At 43.9% G+C, this 24,539-nt stretch overlaps 1 protein-coding gene across 1 annotated transcript in view; it reads right to left on the minus strand.

The window, feature by feature from the left end:
* The window catches only part of AOAH (acyloxyacyl hydrolase), a 208,211-nt gene that overhangs the window by 85,875 nt on the left and 97,797 nt on the right, over window positions 1–24,539 (minus strand). The window contains exons 6-11 of the mRNA XM_062178605.1: window positions 20,224–20,294; window positions 12,139–12,199; window positions 11,030–11,100; window positions 10,121–10,169; window positions 8,248–8,296; window positions 6,323–6,417 (exon numbers count right to left, since the gene is read on the minus strand). Coding sequence (XP_062034589.1) covers window positions 6,323–6,417; window positions 8,248–8,296; window positions 10,121–10,169; window positions 11,030–11,100; window positions 12,139–12,199; window positions 20,224–20,294 — 396 coding nt within the window. The remainder of the gene's footprint in view (window positions 1–6,322; window positions 6,418–8,247; window positions 8,297–10,120; window positions 10,170–11,029; window positions 11,101–12,138; window positions 12,200–20,223; window positions 20,295–24,539) is intronic.

A 24,539-nucleotide genomic window follows, 5' to 3' on the forward strand; every position in this document is an offset into this window, starting at 1 on the left:
GGAGTGTGGTCTGTGTCCTCTGTCCACTTGGCCAAATTTCCTTCCACTCACTGGCTGAGGCTTCCAACCCCTGGGCATGGCAGTGTAGAGAGAAGAGGTGCGGTTGGGTGTGAATGCCTCTGGCTGGGCAGATGGCTGAAGGGTTTCACATGGGGGCTTTTGACTGGACCTCCATGGTGCTTTCCCAATAATCCTGCTAGTCACTAAAGTGTGCTGTTTTTGCCCAGTGAGCTGGGGACAAGCACCCAGAAGATCACCTTACCCTTGGAAGCCACTCTATCAGCATGTAGTGTCTCAGACTGGCTCTTCCTTCCCAGAGTCCATGGCCTTGGCCATGCCACAGCCTTCCTACCTGACTGCCTCACTCACTGCCCTTTTGTTCTTTGTTGGGTATCACTTCCCAGCCTCCTTGACCAAAGACTCTAGAGACCCCATCTATGTCTGTTAGTGGCCTTTTAATGATTAGGGTGAAGCATTGACACTCTTCCTCCCTGGTGAGAGCTGAGCCCCATTGCCATCCTTTCACCAACCATTCCCAGCCTCAACTCTTTTGGGCTTTTGAGGTGGGAGCTTAGCAGTTGTTGTTGAACTGGTTCTTCTGCCTTTTTCAGGTTCTGTAGAGGTGGTCTAATATTTCATTTGGAATAAATTAGAAGATGAGAAGTTGGGAATAGTTGGTCCATATATTCTTGGGGCCTCAGTTAAAACTTAGGCAGAAAGAAGTAGTCCAATTTTTAACATCTTATTATAAAAATCACCTCAAATTTCTGATAAGGTAGGCATCATTGTGTACATTTTAGATGAGGAAATTAAAGCTCAGAGTAAATAAATAACTGTAAGTGTTTGGACAGGATTTTAACCCAAGTAAATCTGATTCAACATCTAAGATTATTCTGTACACAGGTAGTTAGGGGTTTCTGTACACAGGTGGTTAGAGACTCTCCTCTGAGCGCGGCTCCTGACTTCGGAGTCAGCTTGGCATGAGGCTCTCATGCCATCAGTAGGATGAGTACACACTCAGATTTGTCTGGGACAGTTCAGTCTAATGGCCAGCAGTGATCCATCTTCTCTCATAGCGTCCAGTTTCTATGATAGATTTTACACTTATCACAACCACTGGGGCTGGGAGTGTGGTGCGGAGGAACAAGAAGCACCAGAAACTTCCCAAGGGGGCTGGCTCTTTCAGTGCAGTCTCCAAAGGCCAGCTTAGACTCTGGGGCAGACCTACAGTTGAGATAAGGTCCGGGCAGTTTCCTCCAGAAACAAGGATGCTCAGGGTCTGCCCCATTCCAGGTAGACATGCAGCTGGGAGAGAGGGTGGTCCTCTTGGGAACTGTCATGACAGTGCCCAGGATGGGGGAAGGAGTAAGACAAACGCATGCCCAATGTCCATTCTCAGTGGCATCTGAGTCTGTCCATTTGCTTGCTTCCCCACTGTCCTTGTCTCGCTTATTAGGATTATAATCACCTTCTAGCTGCTCTTTCTGCATGAATTTCCCTTACACGAATCCATCCTGCCCATTGAAACCAGAATGAGTTTGTTAAAATTCAAAGCGAACTGCTTCCATTTCTCTGTTTCAAACCCTTCAGTGGCTCCCCTTGCCTTCAAGATCAACTCTGAATTCCTTGTGACTTCCAGGCCCTGTGAGACTTGCCTTCCATGCACCCCTCTAGGCTCTTTTCTTTTCTTCCTTGTGCTTTGTGAGCTTTGGTTTAGTAACACTGAACTTCTTGTTTCCAAAGATTGCACATGCTGTTTCCTCTGCTAGGACATTCTTTTGTAGTTCTGCTGGGACCTGATGGCTTCTAACTCATTCTTTCTCTTTGAACGTGTGGGTCTCCTCCATCAGAAAGCCTTCTCTCCAGTTTGGGGAGTGGTGTCACAGCACTGATGGCTCTAGAGTTGCCATTTGCTCATCTGTATTTCCCCACGAGGTCATAGCTCTGCTCTACGAGGATGTGGGTTCTCTCCATCCTGTTCTCTGTTGTGTCTTTAGCACTATTCAGGGCTTTGGCACACAGTAGGTCCTGGGTTACTCTGCTGATGTAATCAATTCATGGATCATGTGTCCCAGGGTACACATAACTAGGAAGCTGGAATTAGATTTGGAACCTGGACTTCAACAGAGCAACTTTTATATGGGATGTGAGCATCCCAAGTGTCTGGCCTAGTCCAGAACATTTGCATGGCCATTAGCTCCCTGAAACACGTGGCCTTGCCTGAGACAATTGTCTTTTCCAGAGTTTCTGGTTAAGTGGCTTGTTCAAGATGAGACAGGTAGGCAGTCATTCTGCCCCATTAGTCGTGTAGCTTGGATCAGTCTACTTAATCTCCAGAGTACCTGTCTGTAACAGGGGTTGTGTTGTAATAACACCCACCTCAGGGAGCTTTGGCAAAGATTAAATACAGCAGTGCATTGGTTTTCTTTAGGTCTTTTCCCTCAGCTACTTGCTTAAAACAAAACAAATAAATCCCCCCAAACCACAAATTAGGGTATTTGGTATGGTGTAGTACAAATCTGTTGTTGGAGAAATAGAATAACTAGTGTTATCCACAGTTTCACCACTGAAAGATAGTCAGTGTTAAAAAAAAAAAGTTGATTTACAACTTTTTAATTATTTTTTTGTTCACACGTATAGATATGCTCATACAGTCACAAAATTGGCTCATTTAAAATGTTTTTTTCACATAACGAATTATCATCAACATATTTTCTTGCCAATACATGTATCTATTGATATGTATATGAATGGTTGTATAAAGCTTCATTGTTTGGGGTGGATGTTTGTGCTAGCTGTTGGTAATAATTCAGGTTAAGAAACCTATATCCTACTTTGATATGCCTGGGTTTGATTTCCAGCTCTGGTTCCTACTTCTCAACAATGCAGACCCTGGAAGGTAGTGGTGATGGGTAACTGGGTTCTTGCTACCCATGTGGGAGCCCCGGATTGAAGTCCCAGCCTCCAAATTTGGCATGGTGCAGCCCAAATTGTTATGGGCATTTGGGGAGTGAACTAGTGCATGGGGGCATACTTCCACTCACTTTCTCTCTCTGTCTTTCAAATAAATAAGTGAAAAAAATTATATGAAAAATAAAATTTCATTTTATTGATATATTTTTATATTCACAATTTAAAAATTTTAGTTTATTTCTTCCATTTTGCTTATAAATAATTTTTTGATGAGAATTCATAGGAATATATTCTTGAACAAATGATTGGTCATTTTTAAAGATAAACTTCCAAATGCACACAATGGTTAAAAATCACAAACATGGTTATGAAACTTTATACATATCGCTTAATTGTCTTTCTTAGAAGTTCTAGCAAGTTAAACTGTCATTGGTGGTGAAGTAGCATGCCTATTTCACCATATTCTTGTTAAAACTAGGTGTTTATCACTTTTTAACCTTTATTTGACAGGTGGTAAATGAATTGCATTATTGTTTTATGTTTCATGCTACTTAAAATAAAACTTTATATATTCATCAGTCATGTTTTTTTTTAAAAAGTTTTTATTAATATAAACAGAACAGACTCATGTATTTCATAGGGACAATTTTAAGAGGGTAACGGTACTTCCCTCCCTCCCTATCTCCCTCAATCTTCTTCCTTCCTTCCTTTCTTTTTTGTTCTTCAAATTTTTGATCATTAAAGAAACTAAGATTGGGGCCGGCAGTGCTGTGGCGCAGTGGGTTAATGCCCTGGCCTGAAACACCAGCATCCCATATGGCTGCTGGTTTGAGACCTAGCTGCTCGACTTCTGATCTAGCTCTCTGCTATGGCCTGGGAAAGCAGTAGAAGATGGCCCAAATCCTTGGGCCCTGCAACTGCATGGGAGACCCAGAATAAGATCCTGGCTTCAGATTGGCATAGCTTCAGCCATTACAACCAATTGGGGAGTGAACCAGCGGATGGAAGACCTCTCTCTCTCTCTCTCTGCCTCTCTTCTCTCTGTGTAGCACTGACTTTCAAATAAATAAATAGATCTTAAAAAAAAAGAAACCAAGGTTCTTTTCTAATTGACATGTAGCAACTATTTGTTTATTAGAGGCTTTAATTTTTTCTATTTTATAAATATTTTTCCAGTTTTTCATTTGTCTTTTAGTTTTATGACTCTTTTTGACATTACATTTGAATATTATATGTAATTAAATTTCGTAATTTTTTTGGGCTTCCTCTTTAACGTGACTTAATAGACACCTGCAATGGCCAGGGCTGGACCAGGCCAAAGCTGGGAGTTAGGAACTCAATCCAGGCCTCCTCTATGGGTGGTGGAACCCAGTTATTTGGGCCATCACCACTGCCTCCCAGGGTCTGCATTAGCAGGAAACTGGAGTCAGGAGCTGGAGCCAGGTTTCAAATATGGGCACTCTGATGTGGAATGCAGGCATCTTAACCAGTATTCTAACCCCTAGGCAAAATGCCTGCTCCAGACTATTTCTTCAGATAATTTTCCTTCCAAAATGATGTATGTTTTCTGAAATTTTAAATAACCAAGAACATTCTATAGTCCTCTTGTAGAACATTGGCTTGGCAGTTAGAACATTTTCAACATACAATTTTTCCTGCTCAAAACTCTGCAGAGGCTGTGCCACTGTTTCTGAAATTGAGGGATAGGTCTGTTGCCAAATGTTATTTTCCCTCCTGGCTAGTGCCCTGGTTGTTTGCCAGCAGATCCATTGCAAGATTTTTCTTTAGACCCCAAGGAACAAGCAACATAAGTAGAAACAGGCTAATGAGACTCTTGTTTTTGAACCTGTATTACGTAAGCAGTGCCCAATGGGACAATATCTCATGGGTGAGGGGAGAGTGTTGAAGATTGGGTCCCACGTTATCCTGCCTCTTGCTGCCACTCACGCCACTACCTGGGCTCCCCTCCTTGCCCTGTAACTACTGCATTTTCCACCTTGGTGGTAACCAGGTGGTGTAAGTGGGGAAAGTATAGGTTCTAATGCCACCCTCTGCCCCCATGGGAACTTGGGTGCAGGCAAGGGGAGTTGGGCATCCTGGCAGCTGTCTCCCACCTGTGTTGGCAGTGCTGGCATCTGGTAGGCAGGGGCAGCAAGCTCCATCCCCCATCCAAGTACTTAGCATGTCCCAGATAGGAAGTTTGAACACCAGGGATCACCTGACTGCCGTGGGCAGAGGAGGTGAGTCCTGGGCAGTGGAGATGCCTGAATGGGCATAGAACTGTGAAGCACTGCCAGGAAGACCACAGCAGCTCTCAGGCTTGAGTGTCTCAGGGTGGGAACCCATCCACTGCAAGGGTCAGCACCTGCCCTGAGTGCCCTCGTCTCCGAGGAAGTGTTCAGTCTGGAGGCTCCTGACTGCAGGGATCTCTTTCCCTTCCAGCCTTTCTGAGTCTGCTTTGCCCCTCCAGGGATGAGCTACTTCATAAGAGTCATGTAATTTCAGTGATTTTACATATCAGTTCAATGCTGTTATAACTGCACATAAAACTGATGTTGTATAATATAAAGATGAATGTCAAATTCTTGCTAACATAGAAAAATTTAAATTATTTCTTTATAATGATGCTTATTACCAAATTAAAACCGCTATGCCAGGGGCCGGTGCTGTGGCACAGTGGGTTAACGCCCTGGCCTGAAGCGCCGGCGTCCCATATGGGTGCCGGTTCTAGTCCCGGCTGCTCCTCTTCCAACCCAGCTCTCTGCTGTGGCCTGGGAAAACAGTGGAGGATAGCCCAAGTCCTTGGGCCCCTGTACCCACGTGGGAGACCCAGAAGAAGCTCCTGGTCCTGGCTTTGGATCGGTGCAGCTCGGGCCGTTGTGGCCATCTTGGGGGTGAACCAGTGGACGGAAGACCTCTCTTTCTGCCTCTCCTCTCTCTGTGTAACTCTGACTTTCAGATAAATAAATCTTTAAAAAAAAATACTATGCCAAGGTGAGGGGAGACTGCTGCAGGAAGGAAAAAGGTTTCTGTTTTAGTGGAAGCTTACCCTACTTTACCCTAGAGGGTCATCTGTGCTTCCATTGTGTAGGGTTTTGATGATAATGTCACTGGCCCTGGGCACAGTGGGTCTGGGTCCTCTCTGGGAACCCTCTTCTTCCTTTTGCCTCGCACCTGTGGTCCTCAGTGTTTTTGCTGCAGTTGGGCTGGGGTGGGAAGGTGAAAGGGAGAAATCCTTTGCCTCCATTTGCCTAGAACCCAAGCGGTTAGGGAGATGCCTTTTATGGCTGATTTTGCTGAGGAGGGGAATTTGCACCTGTTTGGAGTTGGCATAGCATTTAGAGAGAGCAAAGGGGAAACAGGAACAAAGGCCGGCACATCCGGAATGATTGCTGCCAGAATTACTCACCACAGACATCTGTGAAACCGTGAGCCATTCAGGAGGGATGTGAAAATGAGCCCCAGCAGAGTCTCCCAGCAAAATGATTCCTCTGGGCTGTGAACCTAGGCAGCACGATAGATTCACATTACTTATGCACTCCAGTAGTTGGGAGCCTCCAGATCAGGTAGTGAGCAGAGCAGAGAGCCCAGTACCGATTCCAAGCACGGAGCACCATCCTAACAGTGATGCATTGAGAGTGAGGGACATAGCTTTTAGGAGCTGGATGAGGTGTCAAAGCCATCGGAATTGCTCTCTAAGCTGTGCAGACACAGGTGTGCTTCCCTGCTCAGCATAAAACAAATGCCCTAGAATATCCTGAGTGAATGGTGGCTGAATAAATGATTCAAAACTTTATTGGAACTCAGAAATATGCCCCACATTTTGGATCTGGAAACAGCTTTCTTGGAAAAGATACCAATTGCTGTTACAATTCAATTTAAGAGTGAGTGATCTCATTGAGCAATTTTGAATTTGTAAGGACATTTCATTCTTTTCAAGCCCTTCATCTATCCCTGTATGCAAAAGCACTGGATGGGCAGTGCTGGCTGATTCATGGAGAAATGCAAAGAGAGAGGCCTCCATGAAGCCCATGTGTCTGGAGGTAGGAGCCCCTGCAGTTGCTGCTGAGGTCCATCCACACGAAGCATTCACTCTTGGATATATTCTTCCAAATCCCCTAAGGGCTTGGAAGAATGAACTGGTGCCTCTGCAGGTAGAGTGGCAGCCTCCTTTCTCCACTTCCAAGTCTTCTCATGAGGCCAGAAAATCTCTCCCTCTCAACCATGGTGGCTCCCTAGCCTCCACCTTCTTGGGAGCTCTGCTTGGCTACCCAAGTGGGTACTGAAAATGTCCAGGATGTCCAGGAAGGCACGGGGTGGGTGGAATGTGGGAATTTAGGAGCCTTCCCTCAGCAATCCCAGAGGGTCTAGGGTTTCAGCTAGACATGCTGCTTTTCACTCAATAGTTTATTTGCGCACCCATTCTTTGATTCATCCTGCGAAGGATTTCTGAGCTATCTAAATATCTTTAGATATCTTTCCATTTTCTATCCTTCCATTTTCTATCCTTCCTGCCCCTCTGAGAGCGTAAAGACAATTAGACTTTAATTTGAAGAAGGTAAGCACTGCAATTTTTTTCCCCATGAAAATGCAGATCCAAGTCAAGCCCTCAGTGTGCAATTGGATAGTTATAAAGGAAATACTCATTGAAAGAATGAATGAGTGAACTGCTTCTGAACGCGAGGAAAGCATTGCCCAAACAGAAAACAGTGATATTACCATAGGGTCTTGTTTAAGACTCTTCTGAGAATCACCAGGAACATGTTTTCAGAAATGTGTGGGTGGTAAAGCTTCTAACAGTGCTGGTGGCATTTGGGCTTTTAGGGTGAGGAGCTTGCTTATCTATTCCCAAGGCTATCACTTCAATGTTTTCTTCAAATTAATCAGACATGCATCTTTAGCCCAGTTGATAACAAGGGTTGTTCCATTAATGCAAGTCCAGTTACCTGAACTTGCTGCACATCGAGAAGAGAATGCAAAACATTAAAATGTTCAGTTGTTTGCTTATTTGGACAAGTCCTGGATTTCTGCTATTATGTTATTCATCCTGCAGGCTCCTCTACCATTCTCATTATGGTTGCCAAACCCAAAGGAAAAGAGTGAATTAAACAAGTCATTTTGCATTTTCCAGATTCCACCTCCTTTTCTACACCATTTCCATGTCTCTTCCTGATCTGTCACAAAAACAAATGTAAATCGGCCAACTTGAAATAAATTCTAGCATCAGGCACTTCCTCATAGAGGTAGTCTGTTCATTTCAATTTCACTCAGACTAGGAAAGAATATCGTATCGTAATGATGTTGTATCATAACCTTGGCTTGTACAGTTCATACCTTCACAGAATTTCTTCTCATATGGAATTCCATCTTTTGGATCAACACCCTTGAAAGGAGAAGTGGTGAGATTAGCAGTTTGTTTTAAATTTGTGAGACACATACACTAACTCCTTCCCAGATGACTTTATAATCAGTAAAGTGCTTTGATGTCTTGTGAGCCCCTAATCCAAAATGGCAACACTTCCTGTGAGTGAGTGAGTGAGACTAAGAGAAACTGGGGGGCAGGTGGCAAGGAGAGTTCCAGAAACGGCTGCTTCTTATTCAGAAGGATGCACAGCAGAATTCCGGGAGATCGGTCCAGCCCAGGACTCTCACTCCTTGGAGCATCAAGACCCGTTAAGTGTCTGGGAGGCCAAGGCAGGGCAGGTACTGCAGTTTCTGAGCTGGAACTCTAAATGTCCCTACATCTCCATTACCCAAATATTGATGTTTTTTTTTTTGGGGGGGGGCAGCCATTCTCAGTCAGGGCCAATTGCTTTCCACTCCACCCCCATCCCAGACTGAACTAGGAGGAATGCTAATACTATTTTAAGATGAAAGGGTTTGCTTGTTATAGATGTGTTGTTGGGAAGAGTATGTTCACTCTCTTGGACTTGAGGCTTCCTGTACACATTAAAACATTAAAGATTCTGAGAAATCAGGAAATAAACAGAACTAGTCATCTATTTGACCCAGTACTTCCTAAACTTAAGGGGATGATAAAGCCCCTACCCCTATGCCTATCAACATCACACTTAACTCTAGAGTCCTGAGGATACAGTTTGGGCAATGTAGACTTAATGGTTGTAAAGCCCTCTCCTTGTTCAAGATTTTGTGATTCTGAGAGTCACATTTTCTCTGTGGACAGGAATAGGGATGCAGGTGATGTACCTTTTTCCCATTACTGACTATGAGCTCTGAGTCTTGCTTCCATGAGTTTATGGTGAGTTTCCATTGGTCTTGCTTGGTCCTTCATCTTACATGGAATAACACACCACATCCAAGGCAGGAGTGGGGCCATGGAACAAAGACAGCAGCTCTGCCTACTGATCAGCATCCTTTGCCTTACAACATGACAATGGAGTTTGGGTTATCAGAACAAGAGCTGCCTGAGGGTCTTGATACATTAACCTCTGGGTAAGATGTCTTCTTCTCCTCCATGAAAAATCAGAATGACTGAGAATTGAGTGGGTGGAGTGGGCTGGGGCACAGATGTCTGTTATTTTTTCCATATCCTAAAAGCCATGGGACCTAAATGCATGCAATAGGTGATTATTTGTGTGAACTCAGGCAATTAGTGTCCTGGAGAATGGCTTAGATTCTACAAAACTTTGGTCTGCTGCTACTGCTGTCCGCAGACAAATACTGGTCAGGTTTCCCCTTTCCTTCCCTTTTCTCTACCTAGAAGCTGCAAGGCCATTATTTCCAGGAAACTAGGACACCAGAATTCAATGCCTCAAGGTGGGAGTAGTAGGGTAAATACAGGGTAATTTCTGCTCTGCCTGACTAGGCTTATGAAATAGGAAACATTGGTGCATCAAAATGATGACAGTGTATAGTTTGCTCCAATAGATGTTTGGTTTGCTGTAAAATTGCTAACATAACTCCCCATTTCATTTCACACTGTTCAAAACAGAGTAAAGGGATTAGATGTGGATGACCTTAAGCACAGCTTAAAGGGGCCATGACAGAGAGAGAGCCTTAATTCTCATTACATCATTGGCACTCTTCACATGCAATTGGAATTCTACACCAATCTTCCAAGCAGCAGGAAAAGAGCCACTTTAAGCTGCCAACTTCTTCTGTAGATCTTGCTAAAGCAAATAGACTCTTTGGGGAGGGGGGAGGCAGAATGAAGAGAGCAGGGTTAAGTTTGAAGTTGGTTGCTTACCCAAATGCCATTACAGTTTGAATCCTGATGTGCATCCCAGTTGTCTGGCCTACAGAGAAAGCATCAACACTGGTCTTTGGCATATTCTCGTTTCTAAGTAGTGTTAGTTTCAAGAATGAATAAATGAGTGAGTGCTACACAAAAATCATGGAGGGGCAGCAGAGTTGTTTCAGGAAGAGTGCCACATACTTCTATGTGTTATGATGCAAGAATCACCTACTCATCCTTTATGCACTAACCTTGGTTTGGATATTTGCTGGGAACCCCTCGGCCAAATCCAGTGTTTTCCATGATTGACTCTATTCGTAGACTCTATTGCTGTGCAGTGGTGCCAAGGAACTTAATGTATAAATCTGCCGTTGATTTCATTTAGATAGGCAAAGTCATAAAAATTGTACAACTAAACCGCCTAAACATCTGGTTAGTCTGTGCTTTGGCTCTGTAGTCAAAGGTAGGGTAAATGTTGGCATATCCATGTTTTCAAGTCAAAGATGTGATTCGCTGGACCTCACTCAACCCAGGGCTAAAGTGTGCTGTGCTTTCCATTCATTCGTCCTGACTCCTGTGGAGACAGGCCACTGTTTGGGGGCATATCCTACATTTGAACTTGTGCAGGAGGGCAGGAGGCTGGATTAATGTCCACATTAGTCATTTGCTTGCCTGTTTCCCCCACTAAATTCCATGATAACTGGCATATTTCTGTGTTCCTTACAGCCCAACATCATGCAAGGCATTGGCGTTTGGTAAGCATTTCATGGGCAAATGAAGGACTGTTGAGCTTTCTTCCATTGGGACACAAAAGCCTTTTCTTTTTGAAGTGGGAGTCCCCTATGCTAGGGCAAGAAATTATGCCTCCTGCCTATTTTTAGAAGGCAATTTTCAAAATCAGTGACCAGCTGAGACAATTACCTTCTGCCTGGATACGCTGTCTTGTCGCTGTCGTTACAATCTCTCCCTCGCCAGTGATAGCCCCGCAGTGTCTGAAATTGACACACATAGAGGAGGGGTTCAGTCCTGCTTTGATGTTTTCCAAGAGGGAGACCGGAATTGACATTTGCAGTTTTAAACTAAAATACAACCTAAGAACACTGAGAACCACTAAGAACATTAAGATCAATAGGATAGGACATGATGCCACCCAAGCAAATGACAGGTAGTATTGTGTGCATATGTGAGCTTGTGTATGTGTGTGTGGGGGTGCATGTTTGTGAATGTGTATGTGCATGGATGGGACATGTGAGTATGCACATGGGTATTTTTGTGTGTCACAGATGTGTGGGCAGGTACATATGTGACTCCGTCTCTGGGTACATGTGCATTTTTATACATGTGTGTCTCCGTGTGCTTCTAGAAACGGCAAGACTATCCAACTTCCTGAAATTCCTGTTTAACCTTCAATATTCTCAACCTCAAAAACAATAGACTTGTTCAAATAATTAATCACTTTATAGGATAATTAAAAAATCTCTAGCCAAATTGTTCATTATGTACATTGATATTTTTGACCCAGCTGATCTGAAAGAATTAAGAGTCATAATAATGTCACACAATGTTTTTATTTCTTCTGTTCCCAAATAGTCTATTTGATATTCCTCAAATTTGGGATGTGTGTGTGTGATGTGCTACCAGCTTATTTGCTTTCACAAAGAACATCCTGATATCCTAACAGCTCTGAATTAAGTACAAGCACAGACATTTTAATAAAGTAAACTAAAGTAGGTTTAAAAATCTTCAAAATAATTCACTATGTCTTTCAAGGTAACTAAGTCCCCATGAAGAATTCTAGCTGGGGATGGAAACAAAAGATAGGAAATAAAACCAGTCTGGGCCCAAGATTGTCTGTAACAGTCTATGTATTATTATGATGCTCAAAAGCCCTGTGGCATCGTGCATGACATATTATTCATCAAATTAATTAATAATACATTCAAATGAAAGTCAGTCTTATTAAAGAAAAGAGATTTGTAGGAAGTAATGCAATATTTAGTGAATATCTGGTTATCCTCAACAATACTTACTGGAAAAATGCTATATTTGTCTGAATCTACATCTTTGATTGGCACAGAATTTTTTATAGCTCTAGAAAAAAGAAAACAAAACACCTAGTGAGCTAAGAAAAGAAGAAATGATATTTGCAAAAACAGATACATTTTCAGATATTGCTATGCTGAGTTTATATGACAGTATGATAGTAAAATTTAAGGTCTGGTCGTATACATAAGAGCACCAAGCAAGTTTTGCCAAACTCTGTTGTTTCCTTAGAGATCTTTTCTTCTGATATTTAACTTGGCTGTAGGGAGAAATTAAATACCTGAAATGAGTTTTAGAGGGCATGGGATATTAATGCTGTGTCTCCTGTCCCTTCCTTCCCCCACCGCCCCAAGGATAGGAGACTGTGTTTTGGATCCAGTCAATGAACTCAACACTACAAATTGAATTGGTGCCATTTTACACATCTGTTATCGAAGATTTTCTTAATATTTTATTCCTTTAAACCACTTACTCTGAGGACGTCAAGACATTTAGTTTTCATTGACTGGCAACTTTCACTCTGAGCCTGGGAAACCAAGAATTCCAATGTGATGGCCAAGAAAATTCACTGAACAAGAAAGGATTTCCCTAGAGCCTCACTCCAAGACCTTCCCTGGCTTCTAATGGCAAGCACTGCTTTCCATGTAGGTATGGCACTCACTGGGGAGCAGAGTAATGCAATTGTGCAGCAGATGCAATACTTCTGGGGCCTAGAATGTGATCCTCTAGAGCACTTGCTAGATATTTTGTTTTGTTTTGTTTTGTTTGAAAGAGCCAAAGAGAGGGAGAGGCAAAAGCAGAGAGAGAGAGAGAGAGAGAGAGACAGACAGACAGACAAGTCCTCTATTTGCTGGTCCACTCCCCAGGTGGCCACAACAACCAGGTCTGGGCCAGGCCAAAGAGAGGAGCCAGGAGCATCTTCTGGGTCTCCCATGTAGGTGCATGGATCCAGGCATTTGGACCATCCTCTGCTACTTTCCCAGGTGCATTAGTAGGGAGCTGGAACGGAAATGGAGCTGCAGCTATGAGGACTAGAACTGGTGCCTGTATGGGTTGCCAGTGCTGCAGGCAGCAGCTTTACCTGCTACGCCACAGCACCAGCCCCTTATGTGATCTTTTGAACCAAGGTCATCTAGGCAGTTCTGAGTGCATCAAAAAAATGAGTGCCCCCAGGACAATGTGGAGCCCAACTGGGAGTGTGGAACCTGCTTAAGAACTCTGGAATGGTGGACTCATCAGAAGTCCAGGTTATAGGCCTCTCTGGTAAAACACCACAGGAACCATGCTGGTAATATTGGCCTCTGTGGTTATCTAGCCTGGGTTCTGCTGTGTAATTCTGGGGCTTGGAGTTTTGCAAAATGCGCTTAGTAGTCTCCCTTGTCAGCTGGAGCTGGCCCTGATGGAAAGAGAGAGCAGGAGAAGCAGTTGTTTCTCTCTCTCTCTCTCTCTCTCTCTCTCTCTCGTTCCCTCTTAATGCTCCTTTTGGAGCCCCCAGCTGTGGCCACAGTGGCTCCTCCCAGGGATCTCAGCACCCAGGGTAACTCCTGTTCGCAGGCTCCAGCACTGGCCCATATGGCCTCCCTTTGGTGCTCCTAGCAAGTGAGGCATGAGTGGCCTCCTGAGCTCTGACAACGCCACTTCCTTCCTTTTGCTTCCTCTGATCATCCTGGGGTGCTAGCTGTTTCCTGTAGTGGTAACAGGTGCCTCACCTCCTCTTCTCTCCTTCAGTCTTTTCAATGCTTTTATAACTGGTTCCTAATACAAACTCCCTTCTAAATGAAAGAACTGACATGTTCTGTTTCTAGAGAGGACAACTCTGGGATGAATGAGCATGTGGAAGGTGGGGGGGGGGGAGTGAAAGGCAAACTCTCATCTCTGGCAGTTCCTTTGGTATCCAGGACACTGTGAAGAAGGAAATGCAAGCTGACATCTCATAACCAGCCCTTCCTACCTCCCTACCCTGGGAACATGGCAGCTCCCTTTTAGTGTTGCAAAGAGGAGTCAGCCCTACAAGTTGAAGTAATCTTGACAGATATTCAGAGGGGTGTGGAGGGCCAGTAAAGGCTCTAGAGTCAACAGTTTGTATCCCAGCTTCATCTACTATCTCCTTCTACTGCTGAGATCCTAGAAAAGCTGTTGGACCTCCTGAAATCTAATTTTCTATCTGTAACATGTGACTTGCACCTTAGCATCCTTGCGAACATTCATGCACTTCACTGCTGAAACATAACATTATTCATCTATGAGGTTAGATGAGTTAGGGTTTAAGGCACTAGCCAGAGAGGCTGGGAGTGTTAGGTGAGTTATAGTATGGGTGCCATATGTTACTTTCCTAAAATATGATTAACTTTTGTTTCTAAAGCACATCTGACTCTCTGGTTTTAGAAAACACACTGTTGATTTTTATTAAAATTATTTCTGCAAAAGTGAACTGAAATTTCATATTTTGTGTATTCTTATAGGTACCTGGTTATATATTGAAATGTTCATTCATTCATTCACTCATTCATCATTCCACAGACATTTTTGGAGTCCCTGCTATGTGCCAGGCATTGTATGAACACCTAGGGAGGACTACAAGACCCATTTCCTACACTCGAGTAGCTTCATGATGGGTACGGAAAATGATGCATCAGTACACAACTACACCACTGTGGCTAAAACACTATTAAAGAGTTGTGTGCCTAGAGGGAAAAGATTTCCAGCTCTATCGAAGGAAGAGGTGATCTTAAGGTGAAATCAAAAGAGTGAGAAGGAATTTTCAAGGGAAATGATTGGAGGAAGGGAGAAGGAAAAGCCATGAGAATCCCCTTAACGTAGCCTGGGTTCTGAAATTAGATTCTCTCGGGTTGAATCCCAGGTTTTATATCTATGTGCTAGCTGACCTTAGAAAAATTATTTATTTCTGAGGCTAAATTGTTTGACAGTTTCCTCATTTGTAAAATGCAGCCAATATCAGCCAGTATCTACCTTCATAGAACAATTAGAAAAAGTAAATAAGTTGATATGACTATACCATGAAGAACCATGCCAAACATAGGATATATACTCAGAGGACATTAGTTCTTGTTGTTATTATGTGCAGTTGTAACAATTAGGAAGGTGGGGCCATAGCCGTTAGGTGTTTGCTGTTGTCACATTGGGTTTCCAGAGATATCCCAGCTCCAGCCTATGGACCCTCTTCAGATTTTCAAGCTTTTAATTATACAATATTCTATCCAATTTTGTTCTCTACCCAGTTCTTGCCAGATGTTGAAAGAACAGGCTTGATCTAGTGAGCAGTTGTACTTGCAGCTGAATATTATTCACTACATAATGCTAAGCTATTTAGCTCCAATCCCACAACACTGGGGCATTATGACAAAAGAAAAAAGAATAAATCTTTACACGTCCCTCCTTGTGTTTGAGTCCCAGTTAGCACTTGAGGGCTGGGTGTGGGTCAGTTGCATATGTATGTGGGCATGTTATACAGGTCTCTATAAGATGAAATGAGAAAGAGAAGCCATGGAAGGACACACTCCAATCTGTCTGCTCACTTTGGTGATGGAGGTGAGGAAGAAGAGCAAGGCATTGAGAAGAAGGAGCAAGTGAAAAAGGAAAAGAAATAATTTAATGAGTTAAATGCATGATTAACATACGATATGATAGTCTATTTGTGTTTGTGTGAAATATTATATATGTGGTTCATACATATAGAAATTAATAGAAATGACTAGAAATTTAAAGAGGGGACCTTGCTGACTTCCCATTGATTTAATAATAAAAAGACAGTACTTGGGCACTGTGAATTGAGATAAAAAATGATAAAAAATTTGTTCACATCGGGTAGTAACCTGGTATCCTATACCTTTTCTTCTTCTTTTTAAATGGTAAAGTATAGCCTCTTGGGGCTGGTGCGTGGCTCACTTGGTTAATCCTCTGCCTACAGCGCCAGCATCCCATGTGGGCGCCGGATTCTAGTCCTGGTTGCTCCTCTTCCAGTCCAGCTCTCTGCTGTGGCCCCAGGAAGGCAGTGGAGGATGGCCTAAGTGCTTGGGTCCCTGCACTCACATGGGAGACCAGGAAGAAGCACCTGGCTCCTGGCTTTGGATCTGCGTAGTTCCGGCCGTGGCGGCCATTTCGGGGGTGAACCAACAGAAGAAAGACATTTCTCTCTGTCTCTCTCTCTCTCTCACTGTCTAACTCTGTCAAATAAAAATTTTTAAAAAATATTGCCTTTTCTTCCTTTATCCCTGCATTTCTTCGTGGGGTTCCTACTAATGCCCAACTCTGAGGGAGGGGCCAAGGAGAACAAATTCACTAAGACATGGTGTCCCAGGAGCTTCTGGGCAGTGTAGGAGAGCAGTGGGGGAGGGGCACCTAAGCACAGGGTGGTAATGAGCGTGAGGTGGACTGTACAAGCAAATGAAGGTAGGGAGGAGTTGGAACACTTCCCACAGGTGGGGACACCTCCAGGACATTTCGAAGGCATTACACCAAGAGGATAGGAACAGGGAGAGGCACTAAACAGGACCAGGATTCCTCCTGGAGTGATTTGACTAGAGGACTGCACAACAGAAGATATGCAGGTCTTGTTTCTGATCCTACTCTCTCTGCTGCTGGGTCAGGTAGGTGCAAACCTACCTGTTCATCTAAAGAGTAGGAGGAGGAACCCAGCGGTCAGTGGGAACCAGACTGCTGGGTTCAGAGGTCAGATTTATCCATTACAACTTTGGGACCTTGGGCAAATGGTTTCCTCCCTTTGGAAAGGAGAAAATACTGGTGCCTGCCCAGTAGGGCTTCATTTATAATAGGCTTTAGGGCAGAGATAGTATCAGATGACTTAGAGCTATCATTGTTATTACTGGACCACAGGTTGTTTTGAAGAATAAATGAGGTTGCATTTAAGTGTGATTTGAAAGTCATAAAGCACTGAGCAAACCATCATCTGGTGCAAATTATACTTGAAGCATAATGAGTTTTATAAAGAAGAAAAACATAATTCTGATTTTTTTGTTGTTGTAAATGAATTATTCTCTTTTTAAATTAAGCCAAGAAAATCCCTGGTCACAGATGCTCTTAAATTCAATTTTTTCTACTGTGGCTCAATTGGAGAGTCATACTGGCCCTGCTGGGCCCTGCTGGCACACATCTGACACAGAAAATGCAATGATGTATTTGGCAAGGAGGGGGCAGGGATCTCAGTTCAGCATGAGCCAGGCTTGGTGGTTGGGAGCCTGGAGGGCTGGCTGCACCTCAGCTTCCCATCATCTTCTTTCATGTCTACTCTTTCCTCTCCACCTCATGCTCTCCACGTCTCCCCCAATTCATGAAAAAGGGTGATGCTACTGCTTCTGGGATCCAGGCCAGCACTTTGCTCAGCTGGTTTGCCAGGGCTCTGCCAGCAGAAGATCCAGGGGAAGTTTGTAATTCTTGGATCTCCAAGAAGCTCTCAGTGTGAGTCAAATATAGCCTCCCCTTCTTCCCAGAAACTGGCATGATAGGCTGGGGATGGCCAATGGGTTTAACCTTCAAGTTCATTCATGAAGGGTGATAGAACCTAAGAAAAGGACCTCTGTTAAGGGTCGGCTTGTGTTCATTACAAAGATACATGGAAGTCTTGACCACTGATCCCTGTGGATGTGACCTTACTTGGAAACAGTCTTTGCAGATGTAAGCGAGTAAGGATGAGGTTATTAGGATAGGCTCTAATCCAGTCACTTCTGTCTCAAAAGAAAAGACAGAGACAGAGAGAGGAAGCCATGTGATGATGGAGACAGAGACCAGAGTGATGCAGCTGCACGCCAAGGAGTGCTAGCCACCTGTGGAAGCTGGAACAGGCAGGAAGGATCCTACCTAGTGTCTCAGAACCTGGCCCTGCTCATACCTGGATTTCAAACTTCTCACCTCCAGAGCTGGGAGACGATAAGTTCTGTTCTTCTAGGTTACTCAGTTGTGGTATTTTGTAATAGTAGCCATAAGAGAGTAATCTAGGCTCTCAGTCCAGATGTGCAGCCAGACTCCCAACTCTGGACATTCTCCGGTGAGATCTAACCCTGGTCAGTGAGAGGTAGGCTGGACTGGGATAGGTGAGATTTATAACAAGAATAAAAAAAACAGGCTAGTGGCCAGGGGTCTAAGTGGATGTCTCATAGCTAAGGAACACAGTTCTGAGTCATCAAAACATCACTTGTCCATGTAGTATTCATAGTCTGATGCTTGAGCTAGAAGCTGAGAGCTGGTGGGGTGGGGGTTGGGAGGACATGGACAATCAGGAGTTCAGGTATGGAGTCCAATTTCCTAAGAATTGCCTGGAGAACTTCAGGGCAATTAAGAGGTCTGGGGCAAAGGAATCTGGATTTTAAAATCCCTGATAATTGAGAAGTATAGCCAGAACTTGATTATACTCTAATTTTAGCTTTTAAGAAGCTGAGGCTTAGAGATGTTAAGAAGCTTAAGCTCCCAAAGTTGACTCAAGAGAAGCTTTACAAAGAAGTCCAAAATATGTATGTTCTAAAACATATATTTATGGGGTCAAGTACACCTGGGGATGTAGCATGGGTCCTTGGTGGCCTGGGAGAAGTTACTCCTTTAAGGATCTGTTTCTTTCTCTGTGAAGTGAGAATAATAATAATAATAATAATCCTTAATTCACAGATTTGTGAAAAGTAAGTGAGGAAACATATTGAGAGTTCAGCACCAAAAACCTGGAACAGTGCCCATATAGTATCTGGTATTAGCAACAGCAGCAGCCATCATGTTAGAAGGAGCTGAGCAGGGGTGGGTGTTTGGAGCAATAGTTAAGACACATTTTGAGATGCCTGCATCCTATATCAGAGTGCCTGGTTCAAGTCCAGGCTCCTCTGCTTCCAATCTGGCTTCATGCTAATTCACACTCTGGGAGGCAGCAAATGATGGCTAAGTACTTGAGTCCTTGCCACCCACATTGGAGAACTGGATTGAGTTCCAGGCTCCTGGCATTAGCCTGGCCCAGCCATGGCTGTTGCAGGCATTTAGAGTGAACCAGTGGATAAAAGATCTCTCTCTGTTTACATTTATTTCTCTCTGTTTATCTGCCTTTCAAATAAAATGAAAATAATATACTAATAATACTAAACAATATACTAACAATATACTAATAATACTAGAGTCTGGTTCTGGAGCCAGTGCTCTTCTTTTTTTTTTTCAAGTTTTATTTTATTTATTTGAAAGACAGAGTTACAGAGAGAGGTAGAGCAAGAGCGAGAGAGAGAGAGAGAGGTCTTCCATCTGCTGGTTCACTCCTCAAATGGGCAGCAACGGCCAGAGCTGAGTTGATCAGAAGCCAGGAGCTGGGAGCTTCTTCTGGGACGTCCACATGGTTCAGGGGCCCACGTACTTGAGCCATCTTCCACTGCTTTCCCAGGCCATAGTAGAGAGCTAGATTGGAAGTGGAACAGCCAGGACTTGAACTGGCACCCATATGGGATGCTGAAACTGCAGGCTGGGTCTTTAACCCACTGTACTACCGCACTAGCCCTCTATCAATTTTCAAAGAAAAAAAAAAAAAAAACCTTGTCCCAACTCTCATCCTTTTGGACAGTGATGACAATGATATCTAATATAATCTCAGACTCATGGTGAAGCTGGAGTATAGGATTTAAAATTGAGGTGGAGCTTGAGAATTCTGGACAGTGTCTCTCTATTTGAAATCCTGCTCATGTATATCTGAGCCACATTTTTCTGGCAATAGTCCTTTTCTAGCCTCATGAGTTCCTTGGACTAAAGATGCCTGAGATGAGGAGCTGAGCTAGTCCGTATCTTCCATGGCAAGGAGGGGCTGTCCCTGAGTATGGGGCAATGAATGCCAGAGATGTGTCAAGTCTCATTGGCAGGCTGCATTCTAGCCCAGGGTACAAATCAAGCCGTGACTTTTCCAAGTTACTGGTAAACTCAATGTATTTCCAAAATGATTTTGCTCAGAGCTAATTTGTCTTCTAGCTTCTGTACAATTCATGTGTTGAGCCAATCCTTTTAGTCATCAGAAACAGGGACAAAACAAAGATGTTATCACATGCTCCAGAAGAGAAATAGTATAGAAATAGTATACATACAATTTAATTTTCTGACAGATCTTGGCCAAGAATGGGAGTGAACAAATACCAGCACCACTTCTAGTATATTTCTGGAGAGAAAGAAAAAAAAAGATAATAAATCAAGAGTCAATTTGATTTGAGAAATGGTTCCCCACTTCTAAGTGTCCTTCCGTGATCTAGATTCTGTACCTTCCTTATTCTAGAATCTAGTTCTATTTTATTTACCCAAATACACTTCTTGTTCCTGTCTCCACAGTTCTTATTCATTCATAGGCAGCTGTGCCTTGATATGTGCTGGTTTTCAGACCAGAAGGGTTCCTTCTTCCTTATCCAAGCAGTCATCCCCACACTCATGGCAAACCTTGGTCTCTACCTCTTCCCCAAAGAGCCTAGCCTGCCTTTTTTTGTTTTTGTCCTGATACTCCTACCCAAGTGCTTTGGAGAGGATTTGAAAATAAAGAGCATTTTCCAACAAAATGATTCCATCCTACTATGGAGTGAAATGAAGAGTAAGGGAGATGTGATCCAGGGGCTGGGAAGAAAGAAGGTCCCATCCCAGGGGGACAGAGAAGAGTACAGAGAAAGCTCCCCACACTTCCCTACCAGGGGGACTTTAGATAGTGGCTTCCATAAATGTCTGGATGTGTGATAAATCAAAAGCTATGACTTCTTACTGAGCCATGGTTTCAGAAAGATAGTAGTTTCTATGATGCTTTGCTCAGTTGAAAGTATGAGAAGAGAGCAGGGCAGGAAAGGTTAGGAGCTGGCATTTTTCAACAAAGAAAGAGTCAACGTTGGTCTAGCTCAGAGTCCTTCAGATGGCTGTGAGGTGTGTTATGGGCAGCAGTAAGGGAGAATCAGGAATATAAAAGAGGTGTTGAAGGATCTTCAGGATGCCTGCTAGGCTTTCTAGGAGTAGAAGCACAATCCTGATTAGTGCCCCCATGTGTATGTGAGACATGGAGTCAAGGAGGGTGTCCTTGTGCTCAGCTCACTGGTGAGTGGTGGGTATGAGTGGACATGCCAGCACTTGGCCACCCTTTGGGGCTTGGCAGTGGCAGAGGCATTAACAAAGCTCTCTAGAACCCAGCAGAGGATGCAGGTGACCTGGAAGTCAGGCAGGAGGCAGGTGAATGGAAAGCAGAGGACAGCTGCCTTGAGACTTTGTTATTAGTGAAAATTCAGATCATAGTTTGCTAGAGATGCAAATTTTTGCCATTCCTCCTAGATCTACTGAATAAGAAAACCTGGAATAAATCTTGGCAACTTTCCTTTACAGTCTTCTGGGTCATTCTGATGCCCACTAAGGGGTGTGAACCACTGTCCCTGATCCTAACCATTCCAGCTATAGTCATAGACTAGGACACTCAGGGAGATTTTTTTAAAAAGATTATTTATTGGAAAGTAAGAATTACAGAGAGAAAGGAAGATACACACACACACATACACACACAGAGAAAGAGAGAGAGAGAGAATCTTCCATCCACTGGCTTATTCCCCAGATGGCTGCAATGGCCAGAGCCAGGCCAAAGTCAGGAGCCAGGAGCTTCATCTGGGTCTCCCACATGGATTGCAGCGGCCCAAACACTTGAACTATCTTCTGCTGCATTTCCCAGACTATTAGCAGGGAGCTGGATTTGAAGTGGAGCAGGCAGAACATGAACCAGTGCCCATATGGGATGCTGGCATCACAGGCAGTGGCTTGACCCACTATGCCACAATGCTGGCCCCTACCTGGGAGGGTTTGAAAGTACAGCCTCAGGCTCCTCCTCCACAAGACCTCCTGAATCAGAATCTGCATTTTCACAAGGTGCCCAGAGCGCACACTAAAACCAGAGAAGCTTTGCTTGCAGCAGCGGGAGCAACCCAGCTTGTACTGTGGTGATGTGGGAAGGTTTGGCATCTTAGGGAAACACACACACTTCAGACTGCCTGGAGCACCAGGAAACACAGAAGGCCATGGACCATGGGAGAAAGGATGAGTGTACACCACCCCGAGGACGGGGCCGAGCGGAGGAATCACACTTATATTTCTGAAAAGTGTCTCTGGGATGGGAGGATGACCCGGGGGAGGTGCAATGGCACAGAGAAGCCATTGAAGATAAGAGACCTGGAGGCCTGCTCCCAGGGTTTCTCTCCTCAGCATTCTCACCATTTGTGGTTGGTAGGAATTCAGTCTGTTGTGGGGACTGTTTTGTGTGCAGCATTGGTGGCTTCTCCCCACCAGATGCCAACAGCTTAAGTCCATCTCCAGATATTGCCTTATGTCCCCAGGGGTGGGGGTCATGGGCAGAATTGTCAATGGTTGAGAATTACCAGTGTAAAATCGGACTGGAGGAGAGTAGTGGTAAAAAAAAAAAAAGATGTTTAATCTAGAGACTTAGTGTGTGACTGAGAACAGGATCACAGACATACTAAAAAGTAGACACCAGCATAAAATGATGTAAAGCATTGGTGGCAGTTTTGGGCATATAGACACATTCTGTGATCCAGAATGCATTCAAATGTCTGAGATACTTACATTCATTATTATTTTATTCTGGAGGCTTTGGTCTAATTATCCTAGTGACAACTTAGATTCTAACACTGAATAACCAGTGCATCAAAAATTTATATGAACAGCTTTATACTTTGTACACAAGAGATATGGTAGAACAAAATTTATAATTACACAATTGTTTGCTCTCAAAATTCAGCCCGGAAGCTGCAGCTGTCTTTGATATTTTTTTTTGTGCCGAAACTGAGGTTGGCAATTAGGTGGCAGATGACGTCCTTTGCCCAAGGATCCCTGGAATTCCCTCTGTTTAGACAGAACCTTTGATGATCTGGTCTTCATCACAGAGTACAGGGAAGACCATTCTCTTACAATATACTTGCAAAGAGGACAGAGATAGAGCCGAGTGAGCAACACTGCAGAAGTCCTTGCTTGCTTGTTTGTGCCTTCCTTTTAGTTTGACTGTTACTGGACAGAGAAACAATGTGGGCTGTATTAATTCAGCAATGGATTGACAACTTTGCATCTGGATGTATCTGAACTCATCTGAAACCAAAGTCTTGCGCCTGGGCTGTCTCTGGGTCCAGGGTCATCCGGTGTCTTCACTTTGTAATGCTTTTTCTTAAAATTATTTATTTATTTATTTATTTTTTTGACTGTTAGAGTGGACAGTGAGAGAGAGAGACAGAGAGAAAGGTCTTCCTTTGCCGTTGGTTCACCCTCCAATGGCCGCTGCGGCCGGCGCACTGCGCTGATCCGAAGGCAGGAGCAAGGTGCTTCTCCTGGTCTCCCATAGGTGCAGGGCCCAATCACTTGGGCCATCCTCCACTGCACTCCCGGGCCATAGCAGAGAGCTGGGCTGGAAGAGGGGCAACCGGGACAGAATCCAGTGCCCCAACTGGGACTAGAACCCGGTGTGCTGGCGCCGCAAGGCGGAGGATTAGCCTAGTGAGCCATGGCGCCGGCCTTTGTAATGTGTTTAACCATTCTGTATTTGCCTGCTGAATTTCCCCACACGATAGGATGCTAAGTGAATGCAGAGCAACTAACAAGATTTGCATAAAGAAAAAAGGGGCAGATGGGGTAAAGGGAGGGTCAAAGAAGGAGAGTAACCCTCTTCTGTATGCAGCTAAGCTGCAAACGAATTTCTGCATGGTGAACTGCTTTCCCACCCTGCTGTGAATTGTATTACCCAATTTAATTAGTCTAGGATGACACCCAAAGCTTAGCAAATATTAAAGGCTTCTCAGAATTTTCTATTGAGCTGGTAGGTTTATGATCATGCTGGTCATCTGGAGCTGTGCAGGTTGTTCACTGTACAATTTCAAACGTCCCCATATATTGTGAAATGAATGGTGCTCCTGAAGTTTAGCATGAAGGAGGCCTGGTGGAGAGATACTGGTATAGTAGAAAGGGTATTGAACTTGGAAATAGCTAGCTCTGGATTCAAATGGTGGGTTTCTTATGTACTAGCTATATTAAGTGAGTGAAGTACTTAACCCTCCTGAGCTGCAGTCCTCTCATCTTATATAAAGTTGATACCAAGAATAGTGTACTGTATGAAGGTAAGAACTAAATAAGATGAGTCTATAACTTGGGTGCTGTAAACCCTTAGATACTCAATGCTCTGCCAAAACCATGAAAAGTGCCCCCAAGGCGCCTTTCACTGAGAGCCATAACTTTTTAGTAAATAAAGAGTCAGACTTTTCTGGATCATTTCCTTCTCTTCAGCAGTGAGTAACTTTTCACAGTCTAGGGTCTCACAGTCTGCTGGGCTGGGCTGAAATGATATGCAACCTACTTTGTGTTGCCATCTCCTATATCCTGGCTAGGTCTGTCG

The sequence above is a fragment of the Lepus europaeus genome, chromosome 20 (assembly GCF_033115175.1).
Source record: "Lepus europaeus isolate LE1 chromosome 20, mLepTim1.pri, whole genome shotgun sequence".
NCBI lineage: Eukaryota > Metazoa > Chordata > Mammalia > Lagomorpha > Leporidae > Lepus > Lepus europaeus.